Below are 27,881 nucleotides of genomic sequence, written 5' to 3'. Positions count from 1 at the left end.
TATGAAAAATACAGGCATTTATTTAAAAGTTAATTGTAATCAGACAAGCATGTACAATTGTTATCAGCCCATTTCTGGAAGGGACACATTTATAATCACTGGCTATTGGAATTTTTTCCACAGACATTAATAGTAAATTGTTTATTACCCTTCAGATGTATTTGATTAGTGAATCAACACCACAGCTATGGAAAATATTTTCAGTGTACACAACTGCCATTTTACTTAATTTTCTGAATGTGAATTTTAGCGCTCGTAAAAGATGCCAAACAGCTCAGGAAATTGATAGTTAAATACTTCCAATCATCAACCTAACAGTGAAGGCAAAGACAAAGATAAGCTTTCTCAGACAACCCTAACAATATTGTTCTGGAGGGGACTATCTTGAAGGCATGCAAAGTCAACTCAGCTTCCCAGCCCATTACACCCTGTTTCTTAACTGAGAATACCCATATAGGTGCCAATTGTGATTAGTTTGTGTCCCATACTCATTCAATAAGGATAAGAGACTATGAACAGAACTCATTTAGATAAATGAGCTCTGTACAGGCATCACATCGAGAACAGATATTCAGGAAATGAAGGAGAGACAGCTCGTGTTGGAAACTGTTGATTAAAACTGTTAACTAACAAAAGTATGAGGCACAGTTATACAGAAGGCAAGTTCTGTGCAGCTGAAATAGCAGGCCATTTTTTAAACTCTAAACTGGTCCATTAATTTAGACCTGCTAGTATTGGATATTTTCATTCTTTATTTTCAGTCCTTCTTCACTCGACCTTTGAAGTGGTCCATGAACTGCAAGGCCCCGATGTAGTCTCCAATGAGTATTCCCATTTTCACAGGCAAAAGACTGAAGGAAAAAACACACCAGAGTATTTACATAGTCTTATAAATCACAAAAGTGATCCATGTGGCTAAGCCCAAGAACACAAAGCCTTACAGCTTCTAAAGTACAGTACTAACAGTCTTCAGAATATATTTATGGGGTAGCAAGTATTCCCAGTGTACAGAGAGAAACTGAGGCAGTGTTTCCCCAATATCAGAGCAAGGATTAGAACTCAGGAACCCAAGTCACGAAATGGGGACATTCCTTTAGAACATACTGCCACATGATAATATACATAAAGAAACTGAAATGAAAGACACTCCTCAATCTAAGTGGGCCCAATTTCTCAATTTATTTTGGAAACTGTCAGTCTTAGGAATAAATTATTTTTGAACTCAAGACCTCAGAAGCCAAATTTCTCCATGTTAGTATAACCCATCTGTACAACAGAACTTGCAGTTTTGTAGAGCTATTTAACTCACTCAAGTGGTGGCAGCAGCTACAAAAATTATATATATGTAATTGAAGTAGTACAGGATTTTTGTGGAAATAGTTTTTCACTCCTCCCTAAATGTGTCTCATGCATGTTCACCTAGATGATCAGCATCTCTAGAGTGTTTAAGATGGGACTACGAATAGATGTCTAATAGAAAGGCAAGGGCAAATGAAGAGGGATATCAGGGGAGATGGATGGAGAAAAGAAGGTAGGAGGAAAAAATTTTAGGCTGCCCTTCTCCCGCCTCCGAAGCTATCTTTTCATCAGCTGTTTCCTGCTACTTACAGAATCTCTTTCTACTGTCAAAATCAAACAGGGAATGGTTACATTTAAAAGAAAAAATAGAAACACTGATTTTAAAGTAGGTATTGGACCTCTAACTGCTGCTGGGAGCGCAACCAGCCTTCAAATAGTCCAGGAACTTTAAAAAATGCCTAAACAACAAATATATTTTGAAAGCACTAAGGAAAAAGGTCTTCATAGCCTACTGTTTTATCCTAGTTTTTTTTTTTTTTTTTTTTTAAGTAGTGGAATAATAAAATTAATATGCTCCAATAGAAATAAGCCACAATAGAGCATGCATTAAATAGGCTATTGGTATGCTCAGCCATTCAAAACAGCACACACTACCTTTGGCCTTCAACATACTGTGACAGGGTCGGGCCAGATGGCTACAGGAGAGTAGCAGAAGGCAGATATATTAGCCCCAGGTTAAGTAGGTCCCTTTTCGCTGGGTAGGGTAACAGGGAAGGTTCCAGAACAATCAGGAACCTTCTGGAGACAATTAAGACAGACAGGCTGATTAGAACACCTGCAGCCAATCAAGAAACTGTTAGAATCAATTAAGGCAGGCTAATCAGGGCATCTGGGTTTAAAAAGGAGCTCACTTCAGTTTGTGGTGTGCGTGTGAGGAGCTGGGAGCAAGAGGCACTAGGAGCTGAGAGCGAGAACGTGGACTGTTGGAGGACTGAGGAGTACAAGCATTATCAGACACCAGGAGGAAGGTCCTATGGTGAGAATAAAGAAGGTGTTGGGAGGAGGCCATGGGGAAGTAGCCCAGGGAGTTGTAGCTGTCGCACAGCTGTTCCAGGAGGCACTCTAGATAGCTGCATTCCATAGCGCCCTGGGCTGGAACCCGGAGTAGAGGGAGGGCCCGGGTTCCCCCCAAACCTCCCAACTCCTGGTCAGACACAGGAGGAGTTGACCTAGACTGTGCATTCAGAAAAACGGCCAAGCTAGGGCTGTCGTGAAGCTCCAAGGCGAACAAATCTGCCAATAAGCACAAGACCCACCAAGGTAGAGCAGGAACTTTGTCACAATACCCAGGGTGTGCAAGCACTTCAGGGCAGAAGCAGCATTTTTGTGTGTTTATGCAATGCAACAGTGATCTTCACTGGGGCTTCTGGATGCTAGTATGATATAATTCACATGACTGGAGTACTGACATGGATGGATATAAACTGTTCAGGAAGGACAGGCAGGGCAGAAAAGATGGGAGAGTTGCATTGTATGTAAGAGAGCAGTCTGACTGCTCAGAGCTCCAGTATGAAACTGCAGAAAAACCTGAGAGTTTCTGGATTAAGTTTAGAAGTGTGAGCAACAAAGGTAATGTCGTGGTGGGAGTCTGCTATAGACCACCGGACCAGGGGGATGAGGCTTTCTTTCAGTAATTAACGGAAGTTACTAGATCGCAGTCCCTGGTTCTCAAGGGAGACTTCAAATCACCCTGATATCTGCTGGGAGAGCAATACAGCGGTGCACAGACAATCCAGGGTGTTTTTGGAAAGTGTAGGGGACAATTTCCTGGTGCAAGTGCTGGAGGAACCAACTAGGGGACGACCTCTTCTTGACCTGCTGCTCACAAACTGGGAAGAATTAGTAGGGGAAGCACAAGTGATTGGGAACCTGGAAGGTAGTGACCATGAGACGGTCGAGTTCAGCATCCTGACACAAGGAAGAAAGGAGAGCAGCAGAATATGGACCCTGGACTTCGGAAAAGCAGACTTTGACTCCCTCAGGGAACTGATGGGCAGGATCCCCTGGGAGAATAACATGAGGGGGAAAGGAGTGCAGGAGAGCTGGCTGTATTTTAAGGAATCCTTATTGAGGTTACAGGGACAAGCCATCCCGATGTGTAGAAAGAATAGTAAATATGGCAGGCGACCAGCTTGGCTTAACAGTGAAATCCTTGCTGATCTTAAACACAAAAAAGAAGCTTAGAAGATGTGGAAGATTGAACAAATGACCAGGGAGGAGTATAAAAATATTGCTCAGGCATGCAGGAGTGAAATCAGGAAGGCCAAATCACACTTGGAGTTGCAGCTAGCAAGAGATGTTAAGAGTAACAAGAAGGGTTTCTTCAGGTATGTTAGCAACAAGAAGAAAGATAAGGAAAGTGTGGGCCCCTTACTGAATGAGGGAGGCAACCTAGTGACAGAGGATGTGGAAAAAGCTAATGTACTCAGTGCTTTTTTTTGCCTCTGTCTTCAGGAACAAGGTCAGCTCCCAGACTACTGCACTGGGCAGCACAGCATGGGGAGGAGGTGACCAGCCCTCTGTGGAGAAAGAAGTGGTTCGGGACTATTTAGAAAATCTGGATGAGCACAAGTCCATGGGGCTGTATGTGCTGCATCCGAGAGTGCTAAATGAGTTGGCGGATGTGATTGCAGAGCCACTGGCCATTATCTTTGAAAATTCATGGTGATCGGGGGAGGTCCTGGACAACTGGAAAAAGGCTAATGTAGTGCCCATCTTTAAAAAAGGGAAGGAGGAGGATCCTGGGAACTACAGGCCAGTCAACCTCACCTCAGTTCCTGGAAAAATCATGGAGCACGTCCTCAAAGAATCAATTCTGAAGCACTTAATGGAGAGGAAAGTAATCAGGAACAGTCAGCATGGATTCACCTGACTAATCTAATTGCCTTCTATGATGAGATAACTGGCTCTGTGAATGAGGGGAAAGTAGTGGATGTGTTATTCCTTGACTTTAGCAAAGCTTTTGACACGGTCTCCCATAGTATTCTTGCCAGCAAGTTAAAGAAGTATGGGCTGGATGAATGGACTATAAGGTGGACAGAAAGCTGGCTACATTGTCGGGCTCAATGGGTAGTGATCAATGGCTCCATGTCTAGTTGGCAGCCGGTATCTAGCAGAGTGCCCCAAGGGTCGGTCCTGGGGCTGGTTTTGTTCAATATCTTCAAAAATGATCTGGAGGATGGTGTGGATTGCACCCTTAGCAAGTTTGCAGATGACACTAAACTGGGAGGAGAGGTAGATACGCTGGAGGGTAAGGATAGGATACAGGGGGACCTAGACAAATTAGAGGATTGGGCCAAAAGAAATTTGATGAGGTTCAACAAGGACAAGTGCAGAGTCCTGCACTTAGGACGGAAGAATCCCATGCATCGCTACAGACTAGGGACCGAATGGCTAGGCAGCAGTTCTGCAGAAAAGGATCTAGGGGTTACAGTGGACGAGAAGCTGGATATGAGTCAACAGTGTGCCCTTGTTGTTATAAAGGCCAATGGCATTTTGGGCTGTATAAGTAGGGGCATTTCTGGTACAGTAGTCCCTTTCTTTTCAAGGTTCTTCACAAATCCTTCTGAGATTCAGGTGGCTCCTCCCCACCTGTCTGCTATCCCTAACATTAGAAGTTATGTGCTACAGCCATCTTTGTTGACTGATTCTAGTTTCTGTGCTGTTACACGGGTTGTTCCGTGTCCCCATTTGTGCCTGCACTGCTTTATTTAACACATCCACTGTAACAGTACTCTTGGCTCCCTTTAGCTTAAGGAGAGAGATTTAGAATCAAACGATGGGCCAAGATTTAAAAAAAAAAAAAAAAGCCTAAAGATAGACTCCTAAATCCATATTTGGCCACCTAACTCAGTGGCCAGATTTTCAAGAATGCTGAGCATCCAGCGACTCCTACTGACCTGCATAAGTGCTCAATAGTATTACAAGGGCAGACCTCTACACAGCCAAGAAGAAAACTCTCTGTTGCAGTTTTGTTCAGTCAACACTAACAGTTTCCCTTTACAGATTATTTAAATATGTATAGCTATGGGAAAGTGTTCCTTACTGGGAACCTTCAGAGTCTGGTATAAGACATGCAGACATGCAAAGTATCCAAGACCACCACCTGAGGAAGCCTTCCTGTAGCAACAACTTATCTAAAACTTAAAAGCAACTTGAAACTCACGAAGGTAAATATCTAAGTAGGCTTAGACTTGACAGCCCAAGTAATCATTTGATATTGTAGCATGTAGAGTCCGTAATCATGCAACTAAACATAATGCATTTGACAGAAGAAATCCCATCCCTACCTTTTCATATAACAAAAAAAGTACAGGCTTCGTGGCATCATCAGAATCTCTTGCTCCCGTTGAATAGCACTCACAATCTTCTCAGCTGCATAGTCCAAATCTAGAAAAGGAAGTAGACGTGGCCACCTGGAAAAAGACAACACATGGTTACTAATATGATATTGTCAAAACTTTCCCCTCTGTTTCATCTGGATAACTTCAAATTTAGAACAAGTCAGCTTCAAGTTTAAAGTTGTGCTCCTTACAAAAGGAGGATACCCCATTTTACAAAAGTTTTTGCCTCTTAGGGTATGTCTACACTACCCGCAGGATTGGCAGGCAGCGATCGATCCAGCGGGGATTGATTTATTGAGTCTAGTCTAGATGAAATAGACCCTCGAGCGCTCTCCCGTTGACTTCTGTACTCCAGCTCAGCGAGAGGCACAGGCAGAGTCGACGGGGGAGTGGCAGCAGTCTACTCACCCTAGCGAAGACACCGCAGTGAGTCGATCTAAGTACGTCAACTTCAGCTACATTATTCACATAGCTGAAGTTGCGTAACTTAGATCGATCCCCCCGCCAGTGTAGACCAGGCCTAACTTAGAAGCTAACATTACAAAATGAAGTTCTGTTCATGGAATTATATAACACCTGACAAATCAGTTTGAAAGTGGTAAACAGCCACTGTCTTGTTTTCACTTGGTATTGGTGCCTGTGAGCTCAATTCTTGCTATCTTCAAATCAAGCAAAGTTTTTATTTAGATAAGCTTATTCTGCTTCTACATTTTCTGTGTTTAACATCCCATGAAAGATTGTACTGACAATGACGAGCTACACTTCTGAAGCTGTCATGAGGAAGGTGGAGATTTAGCAGCCAGATAGGAGACAGTTGAGGCTTTTGGCATCTAGGGAGAAGGCATGAGATTGTGAGAAAAGAAACACATAGTCTGTGCTCTCTCAAATGAGCAGCAAAGTAGTTAAATGTGTTGACAATTAAAGTAACTCTGCAACCTAGTGATGGTGTAAATAATCTGAGTAGCAGTTTACATTTTTTTTCAGAGTTACTGTTTCAGGCTATTTGCAGAATCAAGAAGAGAACACTTCATTGGATTACACTAGATTGAAATTTGGAAAATTCATATTCTTACCATATGGGCTAGAAATGTAATTAAAGAGTCTTAGATTCTGCAGTCTGGCAATCATTGGGCTTTGTCTATGAGCCCTAAAAATGGCACAAGGGAGAAAAACCTACCTTATAATAGTTTCAGATTATGTCATTTCTACTAATTACCTTTCATAAATCATGTATTTTAATCAAACATTTTTGACGTGCCATACACTAATTACACACAGAACCCACAAATTCACTCACTTGGCTTTACAACCATCAAACATTCCTGTGTTGATGAAGTAAGGACACACAATAGTGGTTTTAATGCCAGTCTTCCCCAGAGCCAGCATTTCTAAACCAACTGCTTCTGCAAAGCCCACTGCTGCAAATTTACTTGCACAATAATCTGTAAGTGAAGAAAGATGAAGAGTTATTTATTGAAGTTAATTATTTTATTAAGAGAAGAATCTCACAACTCTTGCAAACAACATAACTACATGGTTTTAGTCCAGTGTCATGCTGCACAAACTAAGCACAACTTCTTGTCTGAGAAGAAAGTCTGGCAAAATTATGCTCTAACAAGAGTAGTCTGGGTACTGTTAGAATAATTGCACCTACAAATTTATCTGAATTGTGAGCTCAACTGCAAAAAGTGAGTGTAAGTTTACGAATTGTCACAATAACCTATAACAAATGCTGATGTGAATAGGTATGAAAGGGAGACAGACTAAATTAATTCATACAAAAAGGCTGAATTATATAATTCAAGGACAGTACTAAGATTATGCTTGGTCAACAAAAAAGTGTGGGACCAGACATTAATGAACCCAAATCAGTGTGTCAAAAATTAGGCTTACTCGGTGAACAAAATAATGAAGGGGATGAGCTACACTGCTGTTGCTCTCTTTTGGGGTCCTTAAAAGAAAAGACTCCCCACCACCAATCAAAAGCTGTCTGACAGACAGGAAGACAGGAAAGGGACAAACTTTACCATCATAGCTGCTACCTCAACTGTCTCCTAGGACAAAGAATCCACCGTGACAGCACTGGGCCTTTGTCATTCTAATCCTGAGACATGTCCTGACCAGACTGGGCCAGAGAGAGAGGGATTCAGATGACTCTGTCACCTCCACTGGCTCTGGGTAAACCCCAGCTATCATCTGATATGTGAGACTCCTCCCTCCCGCACCATGTGTCTTTTCCCTTCCTCACCATATTTCTTTTCTTTCACCTTCTGTGGCTAAGAGTGGCTAAGTCTGTCACACCTACATGTTCTGCAACACTACTGTAAGCCTGTTATCAGAAAGGCAGCTAAAACCAAATGTCCTAAATGGCCAGATGATGGTACAAGTTTGCCAGATCTCAGGGTGGCTAGTAAGACAATGTGCCATGCGTGTGTTTTTCCCAGCAGTAATGCTTCAAGTAAAAGTCAACATCAAAGACACAGAAGCTGCACTTTCTATTTTAGCTGTTCTTTTCTCTCCCATTGTGTGTCCTGCTTCATCCTCTAAACAAGAGGATCAGACTTCGTAACAGGAGCAGCTCCAACCATTTCAATTAGCCTCTCTTCCCCCCCAGAAAGGTACAGTACTTATCTTTAATACTATCTAAAATACTCTCAAATGAGGGGGGAGGAGGAAGGGGTGGATATTCCTTCTACAAACGCTCCAGCTAAAGCCACATGATGTTATAATAAAAGCCCTACTTAACACTTTATATTTCAAATGCTGTAACTGTTCTCTTCTTCCGCTCCCCACCCCCCCACCAGTCCTTTAATAAAAGGTGAAAAGAATTTTTAATGGTGCTGAGAACCTAGATCCCATTGAGGTCAGTGGGAGCCATTAAGCGTACAGGTGTTTTGAAAGTCAGACCATTTTATTTAGGTGGCTTGTAGCTGAAGTACATAACCAAGAACATACCTTTAGATTCCATTTAGAGTGATCTTGAATACACTAACCTGCTAGCCCATTGACTCCAATCAGTCCTGCTGAGCTTGCAATACTAACCAAGTGTCCATGGTTAGAGGCCATCATGGCTGGAAGGAAGGCTTTGTAAGTCTATGAAACACATTGAAACCCACACTTACAGTTAAACATTACTTAAAGTGATTTAATTGTGCAATTAGTTAGAACATTACTACTGAAAAAGTGCCACCTATTAAGGAGACCTTTTAAGTCTTAATGCTTTCCTCTCATTCTACAGAGGCTAATAAGATAGTTCCTGTCCTAACTAATATGTATTTCCACTTCGTCTACTAACTGAATCCGCCAAGGTGGATCTCTTAAGGACGCTCCAATAAGTTTCCATAGTTTTCTTGATGTTGTAGTCATCCACTAGGGGGAGTCAGAAATCAGATTGCAATCTCGCTGGCAGAAATCAGCTGAAGTCCTGGGAAGCTGTAAATTCCCCACACCCAGGAGCTCAGTACTGCAACATTTTCCGAATAGGCTTCCATCTTAAAAATAGCAGCTGAGAAGGGAAAACTGAACTCCTAATCTTTCTGCTATCACTTGCTGATTTCAGCTACCCATTCTGTGTCATTTCCACGTTTTCCAGCAAACGGAAACAGAGCGGCATGTTTTAATCCACCATTCCTTCTTTATTAATTATAATTCACTTTCAGTTCTTTATTACAATATTGGTTCGTCTCCTTCATAGCGAAATGCAAATCAAATGACTCATTTAAGATAAAAGTCTTCAAATCAATCATGCCAGCATATGTCAGTTTGACATTTAAGACACCAAGTAAGAGTGCTTTAGAGGATCCACTGTAATATTGCAAGTTCCCAGTGGCAAACAGGTGACAGAATGCAATCAGAACAAGTTCTGACCCAACCCATGGAAGCACATGAACCAGGCTCTTTTCTGCTAATGGTTGATGAAGTAGCCAGTTTATGGCAGCTTTGGCAGCCCTGCTCTGAGTCAGTTCATATCAAGGGCTATAGCACTAAACTGCCCACAATAACAGTACTTTTCAGCTTTACATTTCCCAGAAGTCTCTCTTAATATCAGAGAACCAATACTAAGGTGGTCGCATACTTTATTGCTTCTTTAGGCAGAAGTGATTGCCCACACAAGGGGCTAAACATATCCCTTAACTCTCTCCCACAAGCTTTCTGTGGGCCACCCTCTATTTCTGGAATTCACAAACAAATGTCATCGAGTTGCGTGTAGGGCCTCACAAGCTCACCCAATTAAACAGCAATTATATAAGCGATTTCCCCGCTCATTTCCAAAACAGACTTAAGTGCCAACATTCTTTCACAGTTCCCTACAAAAAAAGAATATCTGTATATTACCCAGAAGTGTGCCATGGTGTTCACCTCCATGGTTTTCTCCACAAGTGAATCTGGGCAATCAATGAACTTCTTTCCAGTTACAATACCAGCATTGTTGATTAGGATACTAACATCACCAACTTCTTTTTTAACCTAAAGGAAGGCAACCAAATCAAGATGTTATTCCAGGCCAAAAGAAAGAGAGTATGTTTAGTTATTCGTTTATATTACAGGAAGTTGCAACATTGCTAATTTTACAATGCTAGACAGTGAGAAAGTAGTTCATAAGACCAAAGTCTTTTCACTCTGCAACTTTTTCCTTTAGTCAAGTGTTAGAACTCTGCAGACAACAACTTTACAGGTCTGTAATTTTAAATGTGACCTGCTAAGGGGAATTATTGGGCTTTATTTAATAAAAAGCCACCCACACTTTATATACCATAAAGGTGGCAGGAAGAACATGATGCCAGGAGAGTTAGTGTAAATGGTCATCACAAAAAGCCAATGAGTTTTGGAGGAAGAGGGGAAGTTTTCAGTCAGACTTCACTGAAGCTAAACAAAATTTGAATATTTTGAATATAGGAAACCTTTGTCATATTCAATACCTTCAATTAAGGTGTTATGAGCTCACAAACAGACATATTTAACCTCCCCAGAGACAATGAGGCCCTGATAAGCCTCTTAAGGTATGTCAACACAGCAAAGAAAAAGCCATGGCTGACCCGTGACAACAGACTTGGGCTCGCAGGGCTTGGGCTGCCCAAGTCCAGAAGTCTACAAAGCAGTGAAACAGCCCTGCAGCCTGAGCTGGCTGGCACGGGCCAACTACGAGTTTTTCTTTGTTGTGTAGACCTACCCTTAGGGCTTGCAGATGGTGGGGCATAAGGACTCCCCAACAAACCTTTTAAGGATTGTGTAGGAGGAGATAGGAGAATCCTCTGTGGCTTCACAAGATTTTTCTTGGTCTTCTAAAGATGTTTGTGTAACTAACATTCTTGAAAGGTAATGAGATAGTTATGGCAGTTTCCTGCAATATCTTGATCAAATCCTTACTGAATTAAGGCCTTGTCTACACTACAAGTTTTGTCAGCAGAAGCTGCCTTTTGCTTACAAAACAGGGGAAGTGTACGCACTACAGAGCTCCTTTTTGCGGTAAAACTCCGCTATTTTGCCGACAAAACTACCTCAACGAGAGGCGTAAAGCTTTTTGAGGCAAAAATGAAAGTGACAAAGCGTCAGTGTAGGCACTGCTGCACGTTACCTTGACATAACTGGCTTCCTCCAGTATCCCATAATGCCTGCCATGACCGCTCTGCTCACTGTTTTGATCTCTGCTGCCCTGCAGGCATGAGCCCCTCAACTTTCAAGCTCCAGGAAGTATGGCACAGCTGAGTGTGCTGCTCCATTCAAATCGTTAAAGGTGGAGTGCTCCTGTTCTGCCCTGCACTAGGCACACAGCTGCAGGCCGACTGCTGCTGCAGGCCGACTGCTGCTGCAGGGAGCAGGCCCTGGATGACTGCTGTACTGCTTTGACATTCCTCAGCATGGAGAGCTCATAGAGCTGCTCAGGATGTGGCTCCTGGCAGCTGAAGAGGCTGTGGGAGAACTCGGAGTGAATCACAGAACTATAGGCAGGCAGGCAGAGAGGGGGAAAAGAGAAACTGCTGTGCCATGCAAAGCTGGGGGCTGATGTGTATGGGGGTGCCCCCCACCCCCTACCACAGGATAGGTTGGTCAGCCTGCTGTCTGAACTTAAACAGCCAGCATGCCGATACACACTCTCCCGCAACATACACAGATTTCTGTCTCTCCCCTGCTCACGCCACTCTCCTCTCCCTCCCCCACACTTTAGCTGAAAAAGCAGCTGACAGTCTACTAGGATGCCCATGGAATGACGGGATTGAGAAACCTGCATCATGTGATGCTGTACCTGCCCCATGAGGCATTGTAAACCTTTCCCAAAGCACCCCAGTTTCACAGTGGGATAGCTACCCACAGTGAAGTGCTCTCTGTGTTATTGCAAGAGCTGCTAGAGTGGATGCACTCTGCTGACACAAGGAGCATAGTGTGGACATGCAACAACGGTTTAATTAAAGCGGCACAACTTTTGCCGACAAAACTTTGTACTGTAGACAAGACCTAAGTTTAAGTATTTTAGGAGTTCACTGTATTAAAAAATGCAAATGTTTACGTATTATTGTGGGATTGTATAGAACTTCTTTAGGAGGAAGACAGGATTAATACAATCTTTGGGAAGTACTGTGAGCTTCAAAAGACTGCCTTGAACAATGTAGGGGTGACAATATGTGTGAAGTAGAATTCTTTGGAGAAGAAGGTTGCAAATTCCCACTTCTGTACTCAGCCTTTGAAGCTTCCTGGAGGGCCCTGATCACCTGTTACATGAAAAAAACAATGAGGAATCCTTGTGGCACCTTAGAGACCAACACATTTATTTGGGCATAAGCTTTCATGGGCTAGAACCCACTTTATCAGATGCATGGAGTGGAAAATACAGGAGCAGGTATAAATACATGAAAAGATGGGAGTTGCCTTACCAAGTGGGAGGTCAGTCTAACTAGACAATTCAATTAACAGTAGGATACCAAGGGAGGAAAAATAACTTGTAGTGGTAATGAGAGTGGCCCATTTCAAACAGTTGACAAGAAGGTGTGAGTAACAGTAGCAGAAGTTAGTATCCTACTGCTAATTGAATGGTCTCGTTAGACGGACCTCCCACTTGATAACGCAACTCCCATCTTTTCATGTATTTATACCTGCTCCTGTATTTTTCACTCTGTGCATCTGATGAAGTGGGTTCTAGCCCACAAAATCTTATGCCCAAATAAATGTTGTTTATTGTTGTCCTTGTTGTTTTTGCTTATACAGATTAACACGGCTTCCCCTCTGAAACCTGTTAGATGAAGACAGCTAAAAAACAAAAAAAAACCAAACAGACCCCTAACAAAAAGGAGTAAATGACACTCTTTGGAGTTTTCCTTCTGAGCAAAAGGATTGATGAACTGAGCGCTACAAGAAAACTCCTGGGTGGGGTTTGAAGGACTGGTCACCAGCCAGAGCCCTTGTTGGAGTCAGGAGTGATTTCTGGGTAAGCTTACTAGCATGCATACATGTTCTTTTATTGTTTTGAATAGGCTTTCTCTGAAATGTTTAAGAATAAAGATGCTTGCTTAGAAAGAGCTGTGTGGAAGCCTAACTGTGGCAGTTACCTTGTTTACCATCTCAGAGGAGAAAAGTCAAGTACGCTGGCTTAAGCAGCCTGGCTTTATGGGGTGGTGAGGAAGGGAGGGGTCACAGTAGAGGCAGGGAGCTGTGCAATCTGGAAATACCCTAGTCAGGAAGGAGAGAGACATGGGTTTCTGCCCAAGAAAGGTGATGGCTGACGAACCAAGAACCTAGTATGGTGCTCTTGCTAGACCATGAGGGGGAATATAGATGTCACTGCCCTGAACTGTGACAGGTAATACAGTCAAATTACTGATGTGGCTGCAACTGTAACTTCATTTTGACTGCAAGTTAAAGAGACTCATTCTGTGTTGTGCACTTTCTATTATCCTTACATACACACTTGATAAAATAATGTGGACACCTGACTGTTGACAGTTTAAGTGCTAAAATACAAGCTGTAAATCACACAAGCTACGCATGCTCAGTTTAGACAGCTTATTTGTACATTAGCAATTTCATGTGTAATTTTTGTGGATCCCTTATTTATAAGTCTAGTGTATTTGCTTTATATTTTTTTCTTTTATCCTTTCATGTGCTAGAAGTTGCTGCAGGGTAATTGTGTACCTTCAATAAAGAATGTAAAAGGAGGTAAGCATTCTATTTATAAAATAGAATTTAACTTAGTTGATTCTCTGCACAAAAATTAAGAAATCATTTTAATTTTAGCAAGTCCAATGCTTGATAACTACCATTATAATACTAACTTATGAGAAACTGGCATAATATTTGCCAGGGAGTATGAAGGAGGAGGTAGCTGGTTTTTTTTTTTGTTTGTTTGTTTTGTATAGAAGAAATTGTCAAAGTGTAGTTCTGTATTTATTAGTCACTTCCAGATTGAGCGTGCTCATCTTACAAGTGGAAGATGCCTGTTTAGTTGCCTGTAAACGCAACCTGGCAACTAAAAATACAAATATGAATGTTTTCTACAAAGGGACAGGATAAAGAAAGTTGAATAAAAGGTCTTAGAACAGTTCTTAAAATAAGGAGTACATAGTTTATATCAGTGCTCAGATAATGTAATCTTGAAGTTAAAGCTTATGTTACTGGAGATAGTCAAAGGAGTACAAAGTACGTTATAGATGGAGATGGGATTACACCCACACATGTACAGTGTCCTTTTCAGGCAATACCCCTCCCAAACTGCTTCCTTGAGAAGAAGTCTGCCAAATTTGGCAGTTCCCTTGGATCCATGGGAGGACAGGGCTATCCACATGGAGATCTTGTATCCCTGTAATAAATCACTGAAATCACTGCAATTGGCTCTATAGATTATGTTAATCACTCCTATGTAGCACCACTATTTGGCCCAGAATCCTCCTTCAGGAATGGGCAGTGGCCAACACACTTCAATCCCCCTGAGTCCATTCCAGCTGAGCACCATCCAACACACCAGGCTCTCACATGCTTAGTCATTATTTATACAGCAGCATAGATATGCATGATGCTTTACAAAGCCCAGTCAATGACAAGATTTTAAGATTCTGTTGAAACTGAATAGCCTGATCGTTGGCAGACACTTCAGACAGGCTGCATTTAAAACAAACTATTTTGAACTTATTCAGCCACCTATGGCAAGCTAGTTTGGATTGCTCATGTACAATATTGACCATGAAATTCCATGTGTAATAAATCGCAGATACACAAAGTTGCTTTTTTACAATGGCAGAATCAAGGTATCTAAGTTTTAGTTCTGCGTCTGACACTTATTATGTGTAATCCTTTGTAGCAAAGAGGTTCTGCAGCATTGGTGGGGCTAATTTAGCTACATAGCAAAAGTGTATATCCTGCTATATGTACAGTGAGTCTTCTGCATATACTCTGGTCTCAGTCTTTGCTCACGTTACAAGAGCCACTAGAGTCCATGAGAAATGGTGTTCCTATGTTGTCTAGTCAAGTAGTTCCTGATCACATATTTTCAGTTTTTCCTTGAGACTCACAACTATGGTGGGTTTTTTTTTAAAGCTAGAACCTTTCATGTTAAGAGAATGTAAAGATTACACGGTTATGCATTTAAGAATTCAGGCGGCATATGCAACATCTAGTAAGGGAGTGGAATGGAGAGAAAGATTTACCATGCAAGTCCTCTCCATTATCTTACATTCCTGAGGCTATTAAGGAGATTGAGAAACAGACCTGGTAAACAGATTAGGAAAAAAAAACAAAAGGAGGAGCTGGAAAAGGTTATAAAGCAAAGAGACTCACAAAAGGGACTAGATAGAGGGGACGTTTGAGGAAATGTATAAATAAAATGGACAAGACAATGCCTCTCTCCACTCTGACCACTTTGCTTTTTGTTTTCTCCCCCACCTGTGTCATTTAGGACTGTAAACTCTTTGAAGCATGCACCACTTCTTCCTCTATTTGCACAATCGCTACTATACTGCATACTACTACTATAATACTAAAACCAATTAACAATGGCAGGTGTGTTGAGAATTTCGCAGAGAAGTGTATGTTAGTTTTTCCTATGGCAGCGTGGGGTGGGAGGGAGGAGAAAGAACCTAATTGCTTCTGTATAACAAAATTTTCCTCAGGTATTTGTAGGCAAGGTTAATAATTAGAAGTAACTTGTTAAATGTAGAGTAGGCTTTACTATATTTATCCAATCCCCACCAATCTGAGGATTTGGCCTATTAGTAAGGGTGGGAAAAAGTGCGTATACGCACACAGGTGCGGCTGTGATTTCCTCTCTTTTGTTTTTTGTTGTAATAAGACCATTGTCCCAGCCTGAAATCCAGCAGAAGGATCCTGGCACCTAAAAGATGGTATGGGAAGACCTTTTTTGCTAGCTTCTGAATTAATTTGCTTAAACCTGTAGTTTGCTTACACTGGTTTTCAAATTGGTATTGTAACTATTCTAGTTAGGGATCATAAGGTCTGAGGGCTTTCTCTGCAACCACGTTAGGACAGCAGGAGCCATGAGCTAAAAAGCAGAAAAAGTCACATCCTCACATTCCCGCTAAGTTACATTAAAACAATGAAATATCAGGCTGTTAAGAAGGCGTTCCTGTCCTAATAGTACCCACCATCACCAGATAAAGAAACAGATCTTAAGATGTTTAAAAAGACAACTTTGTCTGATTGTATTCTGTCTGGCAAGGAATCATCTATCAAGAGTTGTGATGGGTGAAATCTATACTTCTTGAACCAAACTTACCCCACCACCTTAGTAGATTTAAATCTTGCAAAATTAGTTATGCAACAGACAAACAATGAAAGAACTGGAGAGAAACCATACAGAGACATGCTGGACAGCAGGAAGTGCTACAGGGCAGGCACAGCCTTTGACACAGCATACACCACTTTGTAGCAGTACAACTACATCGACCATACCAGTATGGTTAAACTAGTACAACTTGTATTTTTAGGCAACCCTGTAGAACAGGAAGGTTAGATACTGGGTAACGGGGCAGCAGTTTGAGAAGTCTCTAACATCAAACAATGGCTTCTTTCAAACTGGTCAGACTAAAGCCAACCTGAGCTGAGAAGGAACCAGAATTTACCAATGTACCTTGCCAAACAGCCACAATAATACGTCAGCAGCCCTCCATCAGCTCCCCCCAACCCACTCCCAGCACCTCCCACCCACCAGCAGCCCCACCGATCAGCACCCCCTGCCCCTCCCCGATCAGCTGTTTTGTTAGGTGCAGGAGGCTCTGGGAGGGAGTGGGGAGGAACGAGGGCATGACAGGCTCAGGGGAGAGGGCGGGAAGGGGTGGAGTGGAGGCAGGGCCCATGACAGACTAAAGCCAACCTGAGCTTTCCCTCTAAGCTGTGCGCGTGCACACAGATCCTAAACACCGCACGCACAAAAATTTGCACAGAAGAAATTTTTTTGCACACAGGGCCTTTAAAAAATTAGAGGGAACATTGGCCAGGGGTTGAGCAGTGAGCACCTAATGGCACACTGGAAAGTTGGTGCCTATAGCTCCAGCCCCAGAGTCGGTGCTTATACAAGGAGCCGCATATTAACATCTGAAGAGCCGCACGTGGCTCCGGAGCCACACGTTGGCCACCCTGGACTAAAGGATATTTTAAGGCAAGTAGCAGCTTCCCCACAAAGGAGGTGTCAGTCCCATTTAGTAGGTCACTATTATGTTTTTAACCACACCAAAAGGGCAAGGGTCAGAGTCACAGGTTATGACCCCAACTACTACTTGTGTGAACAGACCAAGTTCTTGGAAAGAGGGTGCTGTGTGTTTGGCCCTGCGCTTGGTTTCTGATTATTTGGTGATCTTTTCCCTGCCCAAGAAGAGTGTCAGATAACAGTCAGAAAGCAAAGAAAAATTGGCAAATTGACCACCTGGTTTACAGATGGCTCTTCTCACGAAAGCTTATGCTCAAATAAATTTGTTAGTCTCTAAGGTGTCACAAGTCCTCCTTTTCTTTTTGAGGATAGACTAACACGGCTGCTACTCTGAAACCTTTAAAAAGTTAATGTCAGTTTGTTTAACCCAGCTGACACAAGCCATCCTTGGTTTGCTTTTTTGTTCTTTTGTGGAGTAGGATGAAGAAAGCCTTGGTCCTTTCTCTCAGGTATAAAAATGGCCATTCCATTTCAGACTCATCCTTTCTGGGTGTGTGGCAAGTAGATGGGGGGAAGCAAAGAGATGAGGTGAGCTGACTTTGCAGGACCTGTTGGTTTCTGGGACCGCTAGACCAAGTAAGGTAATATGTCAACAGCGAATGGTGAAGGACTTATTGATTACAGATCTTACACTGATCAGCATGAGGCTGTGGTCCAGGGTGTTTGTACCACACTTCATCTGACCAGTTAATCGTTTTTCTGGATGCATGCTTCCATTTCCTCAGTTATTCCTTCCTATTTATGCCTTGTATTGGGGAGGAATGCAGAGAAGTGGTTCTAACTGGCAATGGCAGAAGTCTAGTGTGTGACAGATTCATAGGAAGCAGCAGAAAGGCTCCTTAATGCCTCAGAGAATTCAGTTAAAGAGCTTTTCGTTAAAAAAAAAAAAATTAAAAATGGTGTCAGATGCCTACAGTATAGCAAGTCTGAGACACCCATTACACAGCAACAGCACAGCGTTCCCTGTAAGCTGCGCGACCGCCTGTTCAGCCTAGTTGGCTGGACTTGGAACCCTATTTTTTAAAATAAGCACAGGCATTAGACTGTTGGAAGAAGGTTGGTCTTAAAGTAGCCTGTCAACAGATGTAATTCTGGTACCCAGCAATGAAATACGGACCTCGCTCTGCTTCCTCTTGGGTTGGGAGGGCCAGAACAGTAGGAGATAATGCAGGTGGAGGGGGTTGTTTTCTGAGTCAGAGTTTCAAACCTGATTCTTAGCAGCAGGGGATGGCCCTACTCTACTTTCTACTGGGTGGGCCCTGCTCCCCTGTTGGGTACTTCATTGGTGGAGAGAGGACCGTTTAAAGCTATAGCTGCTTTAATAGTCAGCCTTCCCTTTGTGTGATGTCTGCAAGGAGAGATCATAAAAGGCCCTGAAGTTTCAGTCTTTATACTGCCACAGCTGTTTTTTTTCTGGTTCCCAAGGTAGGGGTGGATTGTATCCTTTGTGCTGTTGCTCATAGGAGAGAAGCCTTTCTAGTGTTCTTCATTAGCAGTCCTCAAGCTGAAGCAGAACTGAATCTTGGCAGTTTCACCGCCTCCTACTGCAGGGGTTCTCAAACTTCATTGCACTGCAACCCCCTTCTGACAACAAAAATTACTACATGACCCCAGGAGGGGGGACCGAAGCTTGAGTCCGCCTGATTCTCACTGCCCCGGGTGGGGGAGCTGGAGCCAAAGCCCGAGCCCCACTACCTGGGTGGGGAAGGGATCAAAGCTGAAGCCCAAGGGCTTCAACCTCAGCCGGGGGCCTGTAACCTGAGCCCTGCTGCCCAGGGCTGAATCTCTCAGGCTTCAGCTCGGACCCCAGATGGTGGGGCTCGGACTTCAGCCCCGAGCCCCAGCAAGTCTCAGTCAGCCGTGGCAACCTCATTAAAATGGGGTAGCGACCCACTTTGGGGTCCCGACCCACAGTTTGAGAACTGCTGTCCTAGAGGGTTCCCATCTGCAGAAACGGATGAAATAGGCAGCAGATTTAAGACAAATAAAAGGAAGTATTTGTTCACACAAAGAGGCATCAACCTGGAGAACTTGTTGCCAGGGGATGTTGTGAAGGCCAAAAGTGTAACTGGGTTTTAAAAAAAAAAGTGAATACGTTCACGGAGGATCTCTTCACCAATGACTTTTACCCAAGATGGTCAGGGATGCAACCCCATGCTCTGGATGTCCCTAAGTCTTTGACTGCCAGATGCTGGGACAGGATGACAGGGAATGGATCATTCGATAATTGCCCTGATCTATTCATTCCCTCTGAAGCACCTGACATTGGCCACTGTCAGAAGACAGGATACTGGACCTTTGGTCTGACCCAGTGTGGTCATTCTTATGTTCTTAAGTCAGGCTGTCACCTCCCTCTCCATGCTACCTATGTGCAATGGGGACAATGAGATCAAAGGAGTCTTCCTGTTCTTAGTTCTGGTGCCACAGTAGCCCCCAGCATCCAGGAGGATCAGTTACAGGAAGAACCCTGCTCAGTCCCTGAAGCCCTAGGGTGAAGGATATTTAGCTACTCTGCAGGCACAGCCGAAGTGCAATTCAGCCAACATGTAGGAGCTACGAGATAAAGAAGCATGCTCGTTGCAAACAGGCTCTTCTGAAAGTAATACTGGTGGCTTCAAAGGAGCCTCTACTTATCATATGGAGGCTTCCAACTGGTAGAGGCTTATAACTTAGCCAAGTTTGGACAGATTTTCACCAACCACAAAAAAAACCAAAAACTCAACATGTAGCCAACCTTCTTGCCAAACTGAGTCCCTCAGGTGCTAGAGCTTCTCAAATGAACTTTTTAAAAAAGTTTAACATGGGTAAAACAATTAGTTCCCTCTTTGTTCCCAGAAAGAGCTGAACTATTTTAGCTGAAACTTTCAAAAAATTTAGCCTGAAGCAGACTCAGAATTTTCAGCCCAGAAGGCAGGTTTAACAGCATTTTAAGCAGCAGAAAACAGGTTCTTATAATGGAAAGGATGTTAAGCAATCTTAACTCTCGGCATTGGTAGCAACTCTACATGTAATTGCTGACAGTGTACTTGCTTTGTAGGAACTAATTCTCTTTAGGAGGGAAAGACTGCAATATTTAAGCCTCTGATATATGTGATCAAAGCATATCTATGAAGTCCTTGAAAATCTCAAAAAAAAAAGGAGTACTTGTGGCACCTTACAGACTAACCAATTTATTTGAGCATAAGCTTTCGTGAGCTACAGCTCACTTCATCGGATGCATACTGTGGAAAATACAGAAGATGCTTTTATACATACAACCATGAAAAAATGGGTGTTCACCACTACAAAAGGTTCTCTCCCCCCACCCCACTCTCCTGCTGGTAATAGCTTATCTAAAGTGATCACTCTCCTTACAATGTGTATGATAATCAAGGTGGGCCATTTCCAGCACAAATCCAGGGTTTAATCTCACGCGTTATTCTAAATTTGTACAAATTGTTAGTCCATTTCAAAAGATATTGCTACTTCTAAGGCTCATTCTTTGCAGTAGTTCAAGCATTAATTGTTGCTTTAACTTAAGTCAGTATATTAATTACACTTCATGTTCAGTAAGTGAACTAGTTGGTGAAGAGCTAATCTATTTGAGTTAGGGTCCACTTTGTAGTAGATAATTTTATTAAAAAGGACAATGCTTAAGTGTTTCTCCCACTTTTGGCAGAAGCAGAGGGACCTGAACAAGCTGATGCTAGAAACTGAAGTGTGTAAAGATAGGTAATGTAGACAGCACTGGATTAATATGGAATGAGTGACCGAGCTCTGGATCCGTGACCGAGCTCTGGATCCATGACCTCTGTTCAACAACATCTAGGTAAGAGATCAGTGCTTTATGATAAGATAGTATTTTATGGGCTTAAAAAAAAACAAACAAACCACCAAACATGAACATGTAATATTTTACCTGATCTGCCACTCTGTAGATCTCTTGCCTTTTGCTGCAGTCACACAAGTATGCATGCACTCTCACGGCTCCATTTTCTCTAGCTAGTTTACTTGTTTCCTTGTTACCTTCTTGATTAATGTCCCAGAGAACAAGGGTGACTCCAAGGCGGGCAAATTTTAATGCTAGAAGTCTTCCAATTCCACTTCCAGCTCCTGTTATAAGTACTATTTCACCAGCAACATTCTTCTTTCGCACAGGAACAAACAACAACACTAGAGATTCCAACAGGAAATATATTGAGAGCACCAGGACTTTGAGTGTTTCCAGGAAGAAGTTCATCTTGGAGAATATTTTTCAGATACCTGCCAATGATGAATATTTACCATTTAGAACAAACCAGCAACAGTGAAACTTCAAATATTTTAGAATTTAAAAAAATATTGCTAAATATATCCCCTCTGCGAATACTATAACAGTGGAAACTAATACAGTGGAACATAATACAGTGGAAACTATTAAAGAATAATAGGTAGGGCCCTACCAAATTCATGATCCATTCTGGTCAATTTAATGGCCATAGGATTTGAAAATTGGCAAATTTCATATTTTCAGATCTTTAAATCTGAAATTTCACAGTGTTGTAACTGTGGGGGTCCCGACCCAACACAGAGCACGTGGGGGTTGCAAACCTGTTGTGGGGGGGTCGGGGGATTGCTATCCTCACTTCTGTGTTGCCTTTGAAGCTGGGCTCTGAAGGCAGCAGCTACAAAGCTTCCTGCAGCTGCAGAAGGTTCCCGGAGGTGGGTCTGATCTCCCCCTATCCTGCTGGGAGTGCCCCAGCAAGGGGCAACTGGCCCTGACCAGGCTGGGGAGGGACAGGACTTCCTTTTTCTCTGCACGGCTGCTCTTGCTACCTTTCCTGGTTACAGAAAGTTCTGCATCCCACACCCACTTCCTGCCCTGAGAGATCTGCAGCTGCGGGGCGGAGGTCACAGTGCAGTGTGTGTGTGCCCCGTCCTCCCAGATGCAATTATTAGCTTGTTTCAATTAAAATAAAAAAAGGTCATGTGAACTTGACATGATTAATTGATTGACACTTTACAGCAGCAAATAACACTCATGGCTCAACTGCCTGGTTGGTAGATATGGGCATTTGAGACAGTTTTGTAGGGTAGCGATCTCAATTGGCAGCCTCAAACTTGAGAGCCACTGTCTTAAGTTAACAAAAGCAAATGGAAAAAAAAAAAAAGAAGTTCTGGTTTCTAATGTCATCAATGGAGCATTCAGCAACTGTGTCTTTCTTCATTCCCTGTCACTGTGCTGAAACACCTGTCCATGTTTAGACACGGCTCTCTCTGCATCCACAGAGTTCACTGGAATTGTCAGACAGTGCCAAGCTAGCCTTGCGAGGTGGGGGATTCTGCCTTCCACTGAGTTCCAAACTACAGTCCACTTCTTTCGCAATATTTTTGTAAGCAGGAATCTCCAGCCTATAATACTTGTCAAAGCCAGGAATTGTAGTAAGCAAGGTTAAATCCATCAACAGGTGCATTTGTGCAGGGTGTGACGAAGCGGGACTGTTCTTAATGTTTCCTCTGAATATTGAGGGGGTGCCTCAGTTTCCCCTATGCAGTTCTTAAGTATCTAGGTGGTGGGATAAGGGTGTATGATCGTTGCAGAGCCCTAGAGGGAAGGTTGTGTCCAGACCCCTGCACACAGAGAATGGCCAACACACTGTTTCCTGGCAACTGATGGCCTGGGCCCTTCCTCCCTGCAAGGTGAGAGCTAAAGGGTTGGAGAACAAAGGAATCAGGTGACCTCCTGGCCTGGGAAAGGGACAAAGACTAGAGGAGGAGGGGCTGGAGAGAGTTTCAGTTTGGGACTGGCTGGGGACATGGAGTGAAGTGCAGCCGGGGTTGTCTGGCTCACTGCTCCCCAAAATGGACCCAGCTGTGGGATCCTGTTCTCTGTACCTACAAGCTCTGTTTTAGACCATGTTCCTGTCGTCTAATAAACCTTCTGTTTTACTGGCTGGCTGAGAGTCACGTCTGACTGCGAAGTTGGGGTGCAGGACCCCCTGGCTTCCCCAGGACCCCACCTGGGCGGACTCGCTGTGGGAAGTGCATGGAGGGGCAGAGGATGCTGAATGCGCCGAGTTCAGACCCAGGAAGATGGAAGTTGTGTGAGCTGTGTGTCCTGAAGACAGTCTGTTCACAGAAAGGAGACTCCCCCAGAGTCCTGACTGGCTTCGTAGGGAGCAGTCCCAGAGCACTGCCCGGGGACTCCGTGACACAGGGTCAAATATATGCTCAGCTTTTAGGAACCCTGCTGCAGGTTGTTGAAACTTTTGAGCCATTTTTGCTGCATTGCTTGACTCTTCCCCGTAGCAGTAGTATTGTCTGAGCTTCTTTGCCACGCAAGAAAATACCTGCTGAGCACTGACATTTAACTCAGCATTGTCCAAGTGATTTTCATTTGGCTGCACTTCAGCCCAGAACAGTACATCCATTCCTTTGCTGTATGTTTGGTGGATTGCGACATGTTGACTTTTGAACCAAGTGATTAAGTCCACCAGTGCTGTGGCATTCTTGGCAATGAACTGAACTTTCTCATTCAGCTGAACATTGTTTAGAAGGGTTGAAAGGTCTGTTAAAACCTGCATTTTCATTGTCAGCTCTTCTGAGAGGAACTCAGAGTAGTACTTCAGGTGAACTGCGTGGCATTGTACAGCCCTAAACCCAGAATTCCAGAGAGTAATTAGTGGCTCTGGGGGAATTGCAATAGTTTGTTCCCTGATTTCAGTCATGTTTGCAATGTGCTGCCTGTATTGAAGTTTGCAGCTAGGGCACTGTTTTAAAGATCTCTTTAACGTAGCTGACCAGTTTATCAACTTTACTGAACTTGCATCTCCACAGTTCATTGACAAGAGAAATTATATGTGCATTACATGTAATATGGACAGCATTTGGCATTACACCTTGGAGAACAGATTTGAGAGATTTTATCTTGCAAGTTGCATTGTGACTTATGAAAGCAGATACTTTGTCAAAGTTTGCATCATATTTTGAAATGATTTTAATTATCGTTTGAGAAACTGTAGTGTAGTTAACAGCCTCCAAGTAAATGCAATTGGTGAGAACTGTTCTTAACTTTCCTGTCTGTACATCTTTGGCCCTATCAGAAATAAAATCAAACAGAACATGCAGCACTTAGTTGTCTTGTATCATCCAAAATCATTGCGAAAGACTCACATGAGTTAATTTGAGACTTCATCTACTCAAATGTGTAGCAAAAACCTGTGAAAGGTAGTCCTGTCGTAGCTTAGTCATAGTTGGTAAGCAACCGGCATTTTGTACATTCCACTAAATGAACTCATGCAGCTTTGGGTGATCAAGTTTTTTCAATGGTATATTAGCACTTGCAAATGCATCCACAAGTGCCATTCTAGCTAAATGACGGGTCTCAGAACTCTGTCATCTTCTTAAAAAGAGATGAAATTGTTTTTTGTATTTGTAACTTTTTGTTTATTAGCCATGCACTATCCACAGCCCTCTTTCTGCTTCAATAGGTTTCCGAGTCTATGTGGCGCTGAACCCTTGCTCGATGTGCGTGATCCAACAAAACACTGCAACTTCTACAACTTTATCATCTCTGCTGGCTTTTTGCAGATGAGCTACAATGTAAAAACTGTTTGTACCCTTTACAATGTATAACCAAACAAAACCCTTCCTTAAAATTAAAAGGTCTACTTGTGTGTTAACCAAAAATGCAGTACAAATACTGTTTTACCTTCCTCAGGTGAAGGTTCAGTGTACTGGGGTCCAGAGTTCAACTTTCAGTACTAAGAATAAGTTTTTAAATTTGGGACACTCCTCATTTGTGTGGCAAGTGCATATAATTTACCTTAGTTCCAGACTGCATGTATATTAGAAACTAGGTAGAGGTTCCTTTGAGAAATTGGACCATGATGTTGGTGTACCCAAAATACAAAGCTTTCCAGAGTCCTACATAACCCCCCCCCCCCCGGCCAAAAAAAATAAAGTACTTCATTTATTGTACACTGCTATGTATACAGACAATAGTGGTACACAAATAGCGACTGATAAAACTACTTGGATTCTTGATTCTTTGAGCAAAGTTCAGTAAAATTTAGCGAGTTGGTGCTCTCAGATTACTACTACTGCCATATTTTCATGAAGGCACAAGCAGTTACTTTCCTTGGAAGGCATTAGATGGCTACTGAAACAAAGCAAGTCATTTCAGAAAGCCTTTTAACCAAGACATTAAGTCTCACTTTTTCCAGACCCATTCAGAACTTTCATGTGGAAATATGGATTGCCAAAAAGAACACGGCAGAAATTAGGGAAACAAGTTTAAGCTTCTGACTGGGTATTATGAGCCAGGAAATGAGTAACATAATTACATTTAGTTTACTTTTAAAATAAAAACAATGTGAGAAGACTTGGAATGTTGCAAAATCGTGTACCATAAATATTTCGTTCATTGAACATGAAAGAGAAAACCTCTGTTGTTGTTTCTCAATTACTCATTTTTCTGTTCCATTAACTCCACTGAACACAAATTGTATTTTTTACACAAAACTTTTGATAAGCATAGCTTTCAATTCTCCAAGAATCAGATGGATGATCTTCGCTTTTATAATGTGGTAGAAAGATAGCAGGGTGGTGTTTTTATGGTTTTTTTAAAGAATGTGGTATTTAAATTTTGTAACCTTAATGGAGGTTTCTGATGTCACATCATTTACAGAAGCAAACATATATTTTGGCTTGTATGGAATAGATATATACAAGAACCTAAGAAGAGTGATTTCTACCATAGTCACATAGGTTTTTTGATGTTCACTAGACTAATTTAGCAGTTTGAAATAGGTATCTCATACCTACAGCCAACATTTCCTCCAGCACAAATGTTTACATTAACTGCAAGCTTCCTACGTTTGCCACCTTTGAAATCAGGTTCATCATTTAGTTCCCCAAATACACATAGCATCAGCACATAAGAGCTGTGAACACTAAATTTAGGTGAGTCCCAGCCAGTTAATTAGATTATGCATACACCAGAGAATTAGAGAGTTGGTAGCTGAACGAGCTGGACAGAAGTACATTACGCATAAACTGGTTCAACTGCATCCAAGATGGCTATGCCAATATTGGTTAAAAAGCACAGCACCTTTTGCCCCACTTGTAGAACACCAGTGCTTCTTCCTCAATCCCAACTGCATTGTACTCTAAGTACCTAATCCAGGGTTCTTAGCACTAGCTCCAGAAAAAGTGGATTTTGAGATATTTTAGAATGCTGGCCTGGGCCACGGTAGAGAGGACTACTGGAACCAGGTGAGCTAGTTCCCGTTCTACCTGACACTTAAATAGTTCAGGCGCAACAGGTCTTTAGACCCGCTCAATGCAATCCTGACATTGCATGCATGCAATTGCTGGGAGATTTTCTGCCCAGCTGTAAGGCACTTGTACAAGCATTGCAGGAGTTAGACAGCTGCAAAGAACTGGGAATTTCTCCAGGGGTGATAAGACTGTAGAAACGAAGATCTCCTACCTTTACTGGTATCAAGTAGTTAAAATGTAGCCACCAGAATCCTCTCCCACGGAACCCTTCCCGGCCTCTCATCCCCCACCTTACCCCTCCCTTTCAAAAACACAAGCTGCCAACCTCAAGGCTTGTTTTGCCAGACCAACGCCTCCAACTCTGCAGTGCAAGAAACGCCGGCTAACCCCTCAACAAAGAGCTTACGGTTAGAACTCGCACTCCCCGGGCAACTCATCACACACACCTTGGGGGGCAGCCGCCCCTCAGCCCGTCTAGACACACAACTCAGGGCCACTAATCCGCATTAAAAAGCGACTCGTCGCCAAGATCCCTCCCCGGCGGGTGCCCCGCACTCCGGGCAGCGCTGGGCCGGCTTCCTTCCTGCAGCCCCAGCCTCTTCTCCCGGCCTGGGCCAGCGCCCTCCCGCCAGCACAGCACAGCACAGCAGCCGAGGGGAGCGACACGAGCGAAGGCGCCGGCTGGCGCTAGCGGCAAAGCGGCGCGAGCCCCCGGACACCCACGCGCTGGGACCCCGGAGAGGCGCCTCGCTCCCCCTGCAGCGCCCGCAGGACGGGCAGAGCCGCGGCCCCACTCACCGCGCTGGCAGCTCCCCGCTCGGCCTCAAGTGCTACCGCAGATGCCGCAGGCAGCCGGGCCGCTGAACCCCCTCCCTTCCGGCAGCGCTTACGCGGGACGTTCCCCAGGAGCCGGGCTGGGAGCTCACACAGAGGAACTGGGTGGCGACGGGAGGGTTGTAAGGCTGGAAATGGGGCGGGCCCATCGATCGTTATTATTTAGCCATCCCTTCAGCTGGGCCTGGAGCTCGTCACACACAGGGGGGTAGGATCCTGCCCTCCCTTGAGGAGCTTGCATCCTAGGGCGGATTGCACCAGTAGGGCACCCTGCAAATGTCTGGCCGGGGTAGTGTAGTAAATTGCTCCCGGTAGGAATGTGCTGCGGCTAGCAGTTACCGATCCGTCACGGGTTGTAAGAACCGGCTATTGTGTAAAACGGCTCCCTGCTGCAGCCAGTGCCGACATTTGCGGAAATGTGCGAGCGCAGCACGGACTAGGATCAGTGTGACAATGGC

The 27,881-nt window shown here is 43.4% G+C and overlaps 1 protein-coding gene across 3 annotated transcripts; it reads right to left on the bottom strand.

Annotated features, from left to right (window-relative positions):
• LOC144261099 (epidermal retinol dehydrogenase 2-like) lies at positions 1-27,565 on the bottom strand. Of its 3 annotated transcripts, none has more exons than XM_077810244.1 (7): positions 27,388-27,565; positions 21,248-21,591; positions 10,038-10,169; positions 8,696-8,795; positions 7,000-7,144; positions 5,649-5,774; positions 1-851 (listed from the first exon to the last, which is right to left on the bottom strand). In XM_077810244.1, exons 2-7 carry the CDS (start codon positions 21,566-21,568, stop codon positions 758-760), a joined length of 918 nt encoding a protein of 305 aa, XP_077666370.1. In that variant the 5' UTR covers positions 21,569-21,591; positions 27,388-27,565; the 3' UTR covers positions 1-757. The 3 variants fall into 3 exon arrangements, with proteins under 3 accessions (XP_077666370.1, XP_077666373.1, XP_077666372.1); XM_077810247.1 differs by having other exon boundaries at positions 27,480-27,537; XM_077810246.1 differs by lacking the exon at positions 27,388-27,565 and adding an exon at positions 27,036-27,129.
• Positions 27,566-27,881: the final 316 nt, after the last annotated feature.

Source organism: Eretmochelys imbricata, chromosome 2, assembly GCF_965152235.1.
Source record: "Eretmochelys imbricata isolate rEreImb1 chromosome 2, rEreImb1.hap1, whole genome shotgun sequence".
Taxonomy (NCBI): Eukaryota; Metazoa; Chordata; order Testudines; family Cheloniidae; genus Eretmochelys; species Eretmochelys imbricata.
Note: the sequence above shows the minus strand (reverse complement) of the source record. Positions and strands in the feature narration are given on the sequence as shown.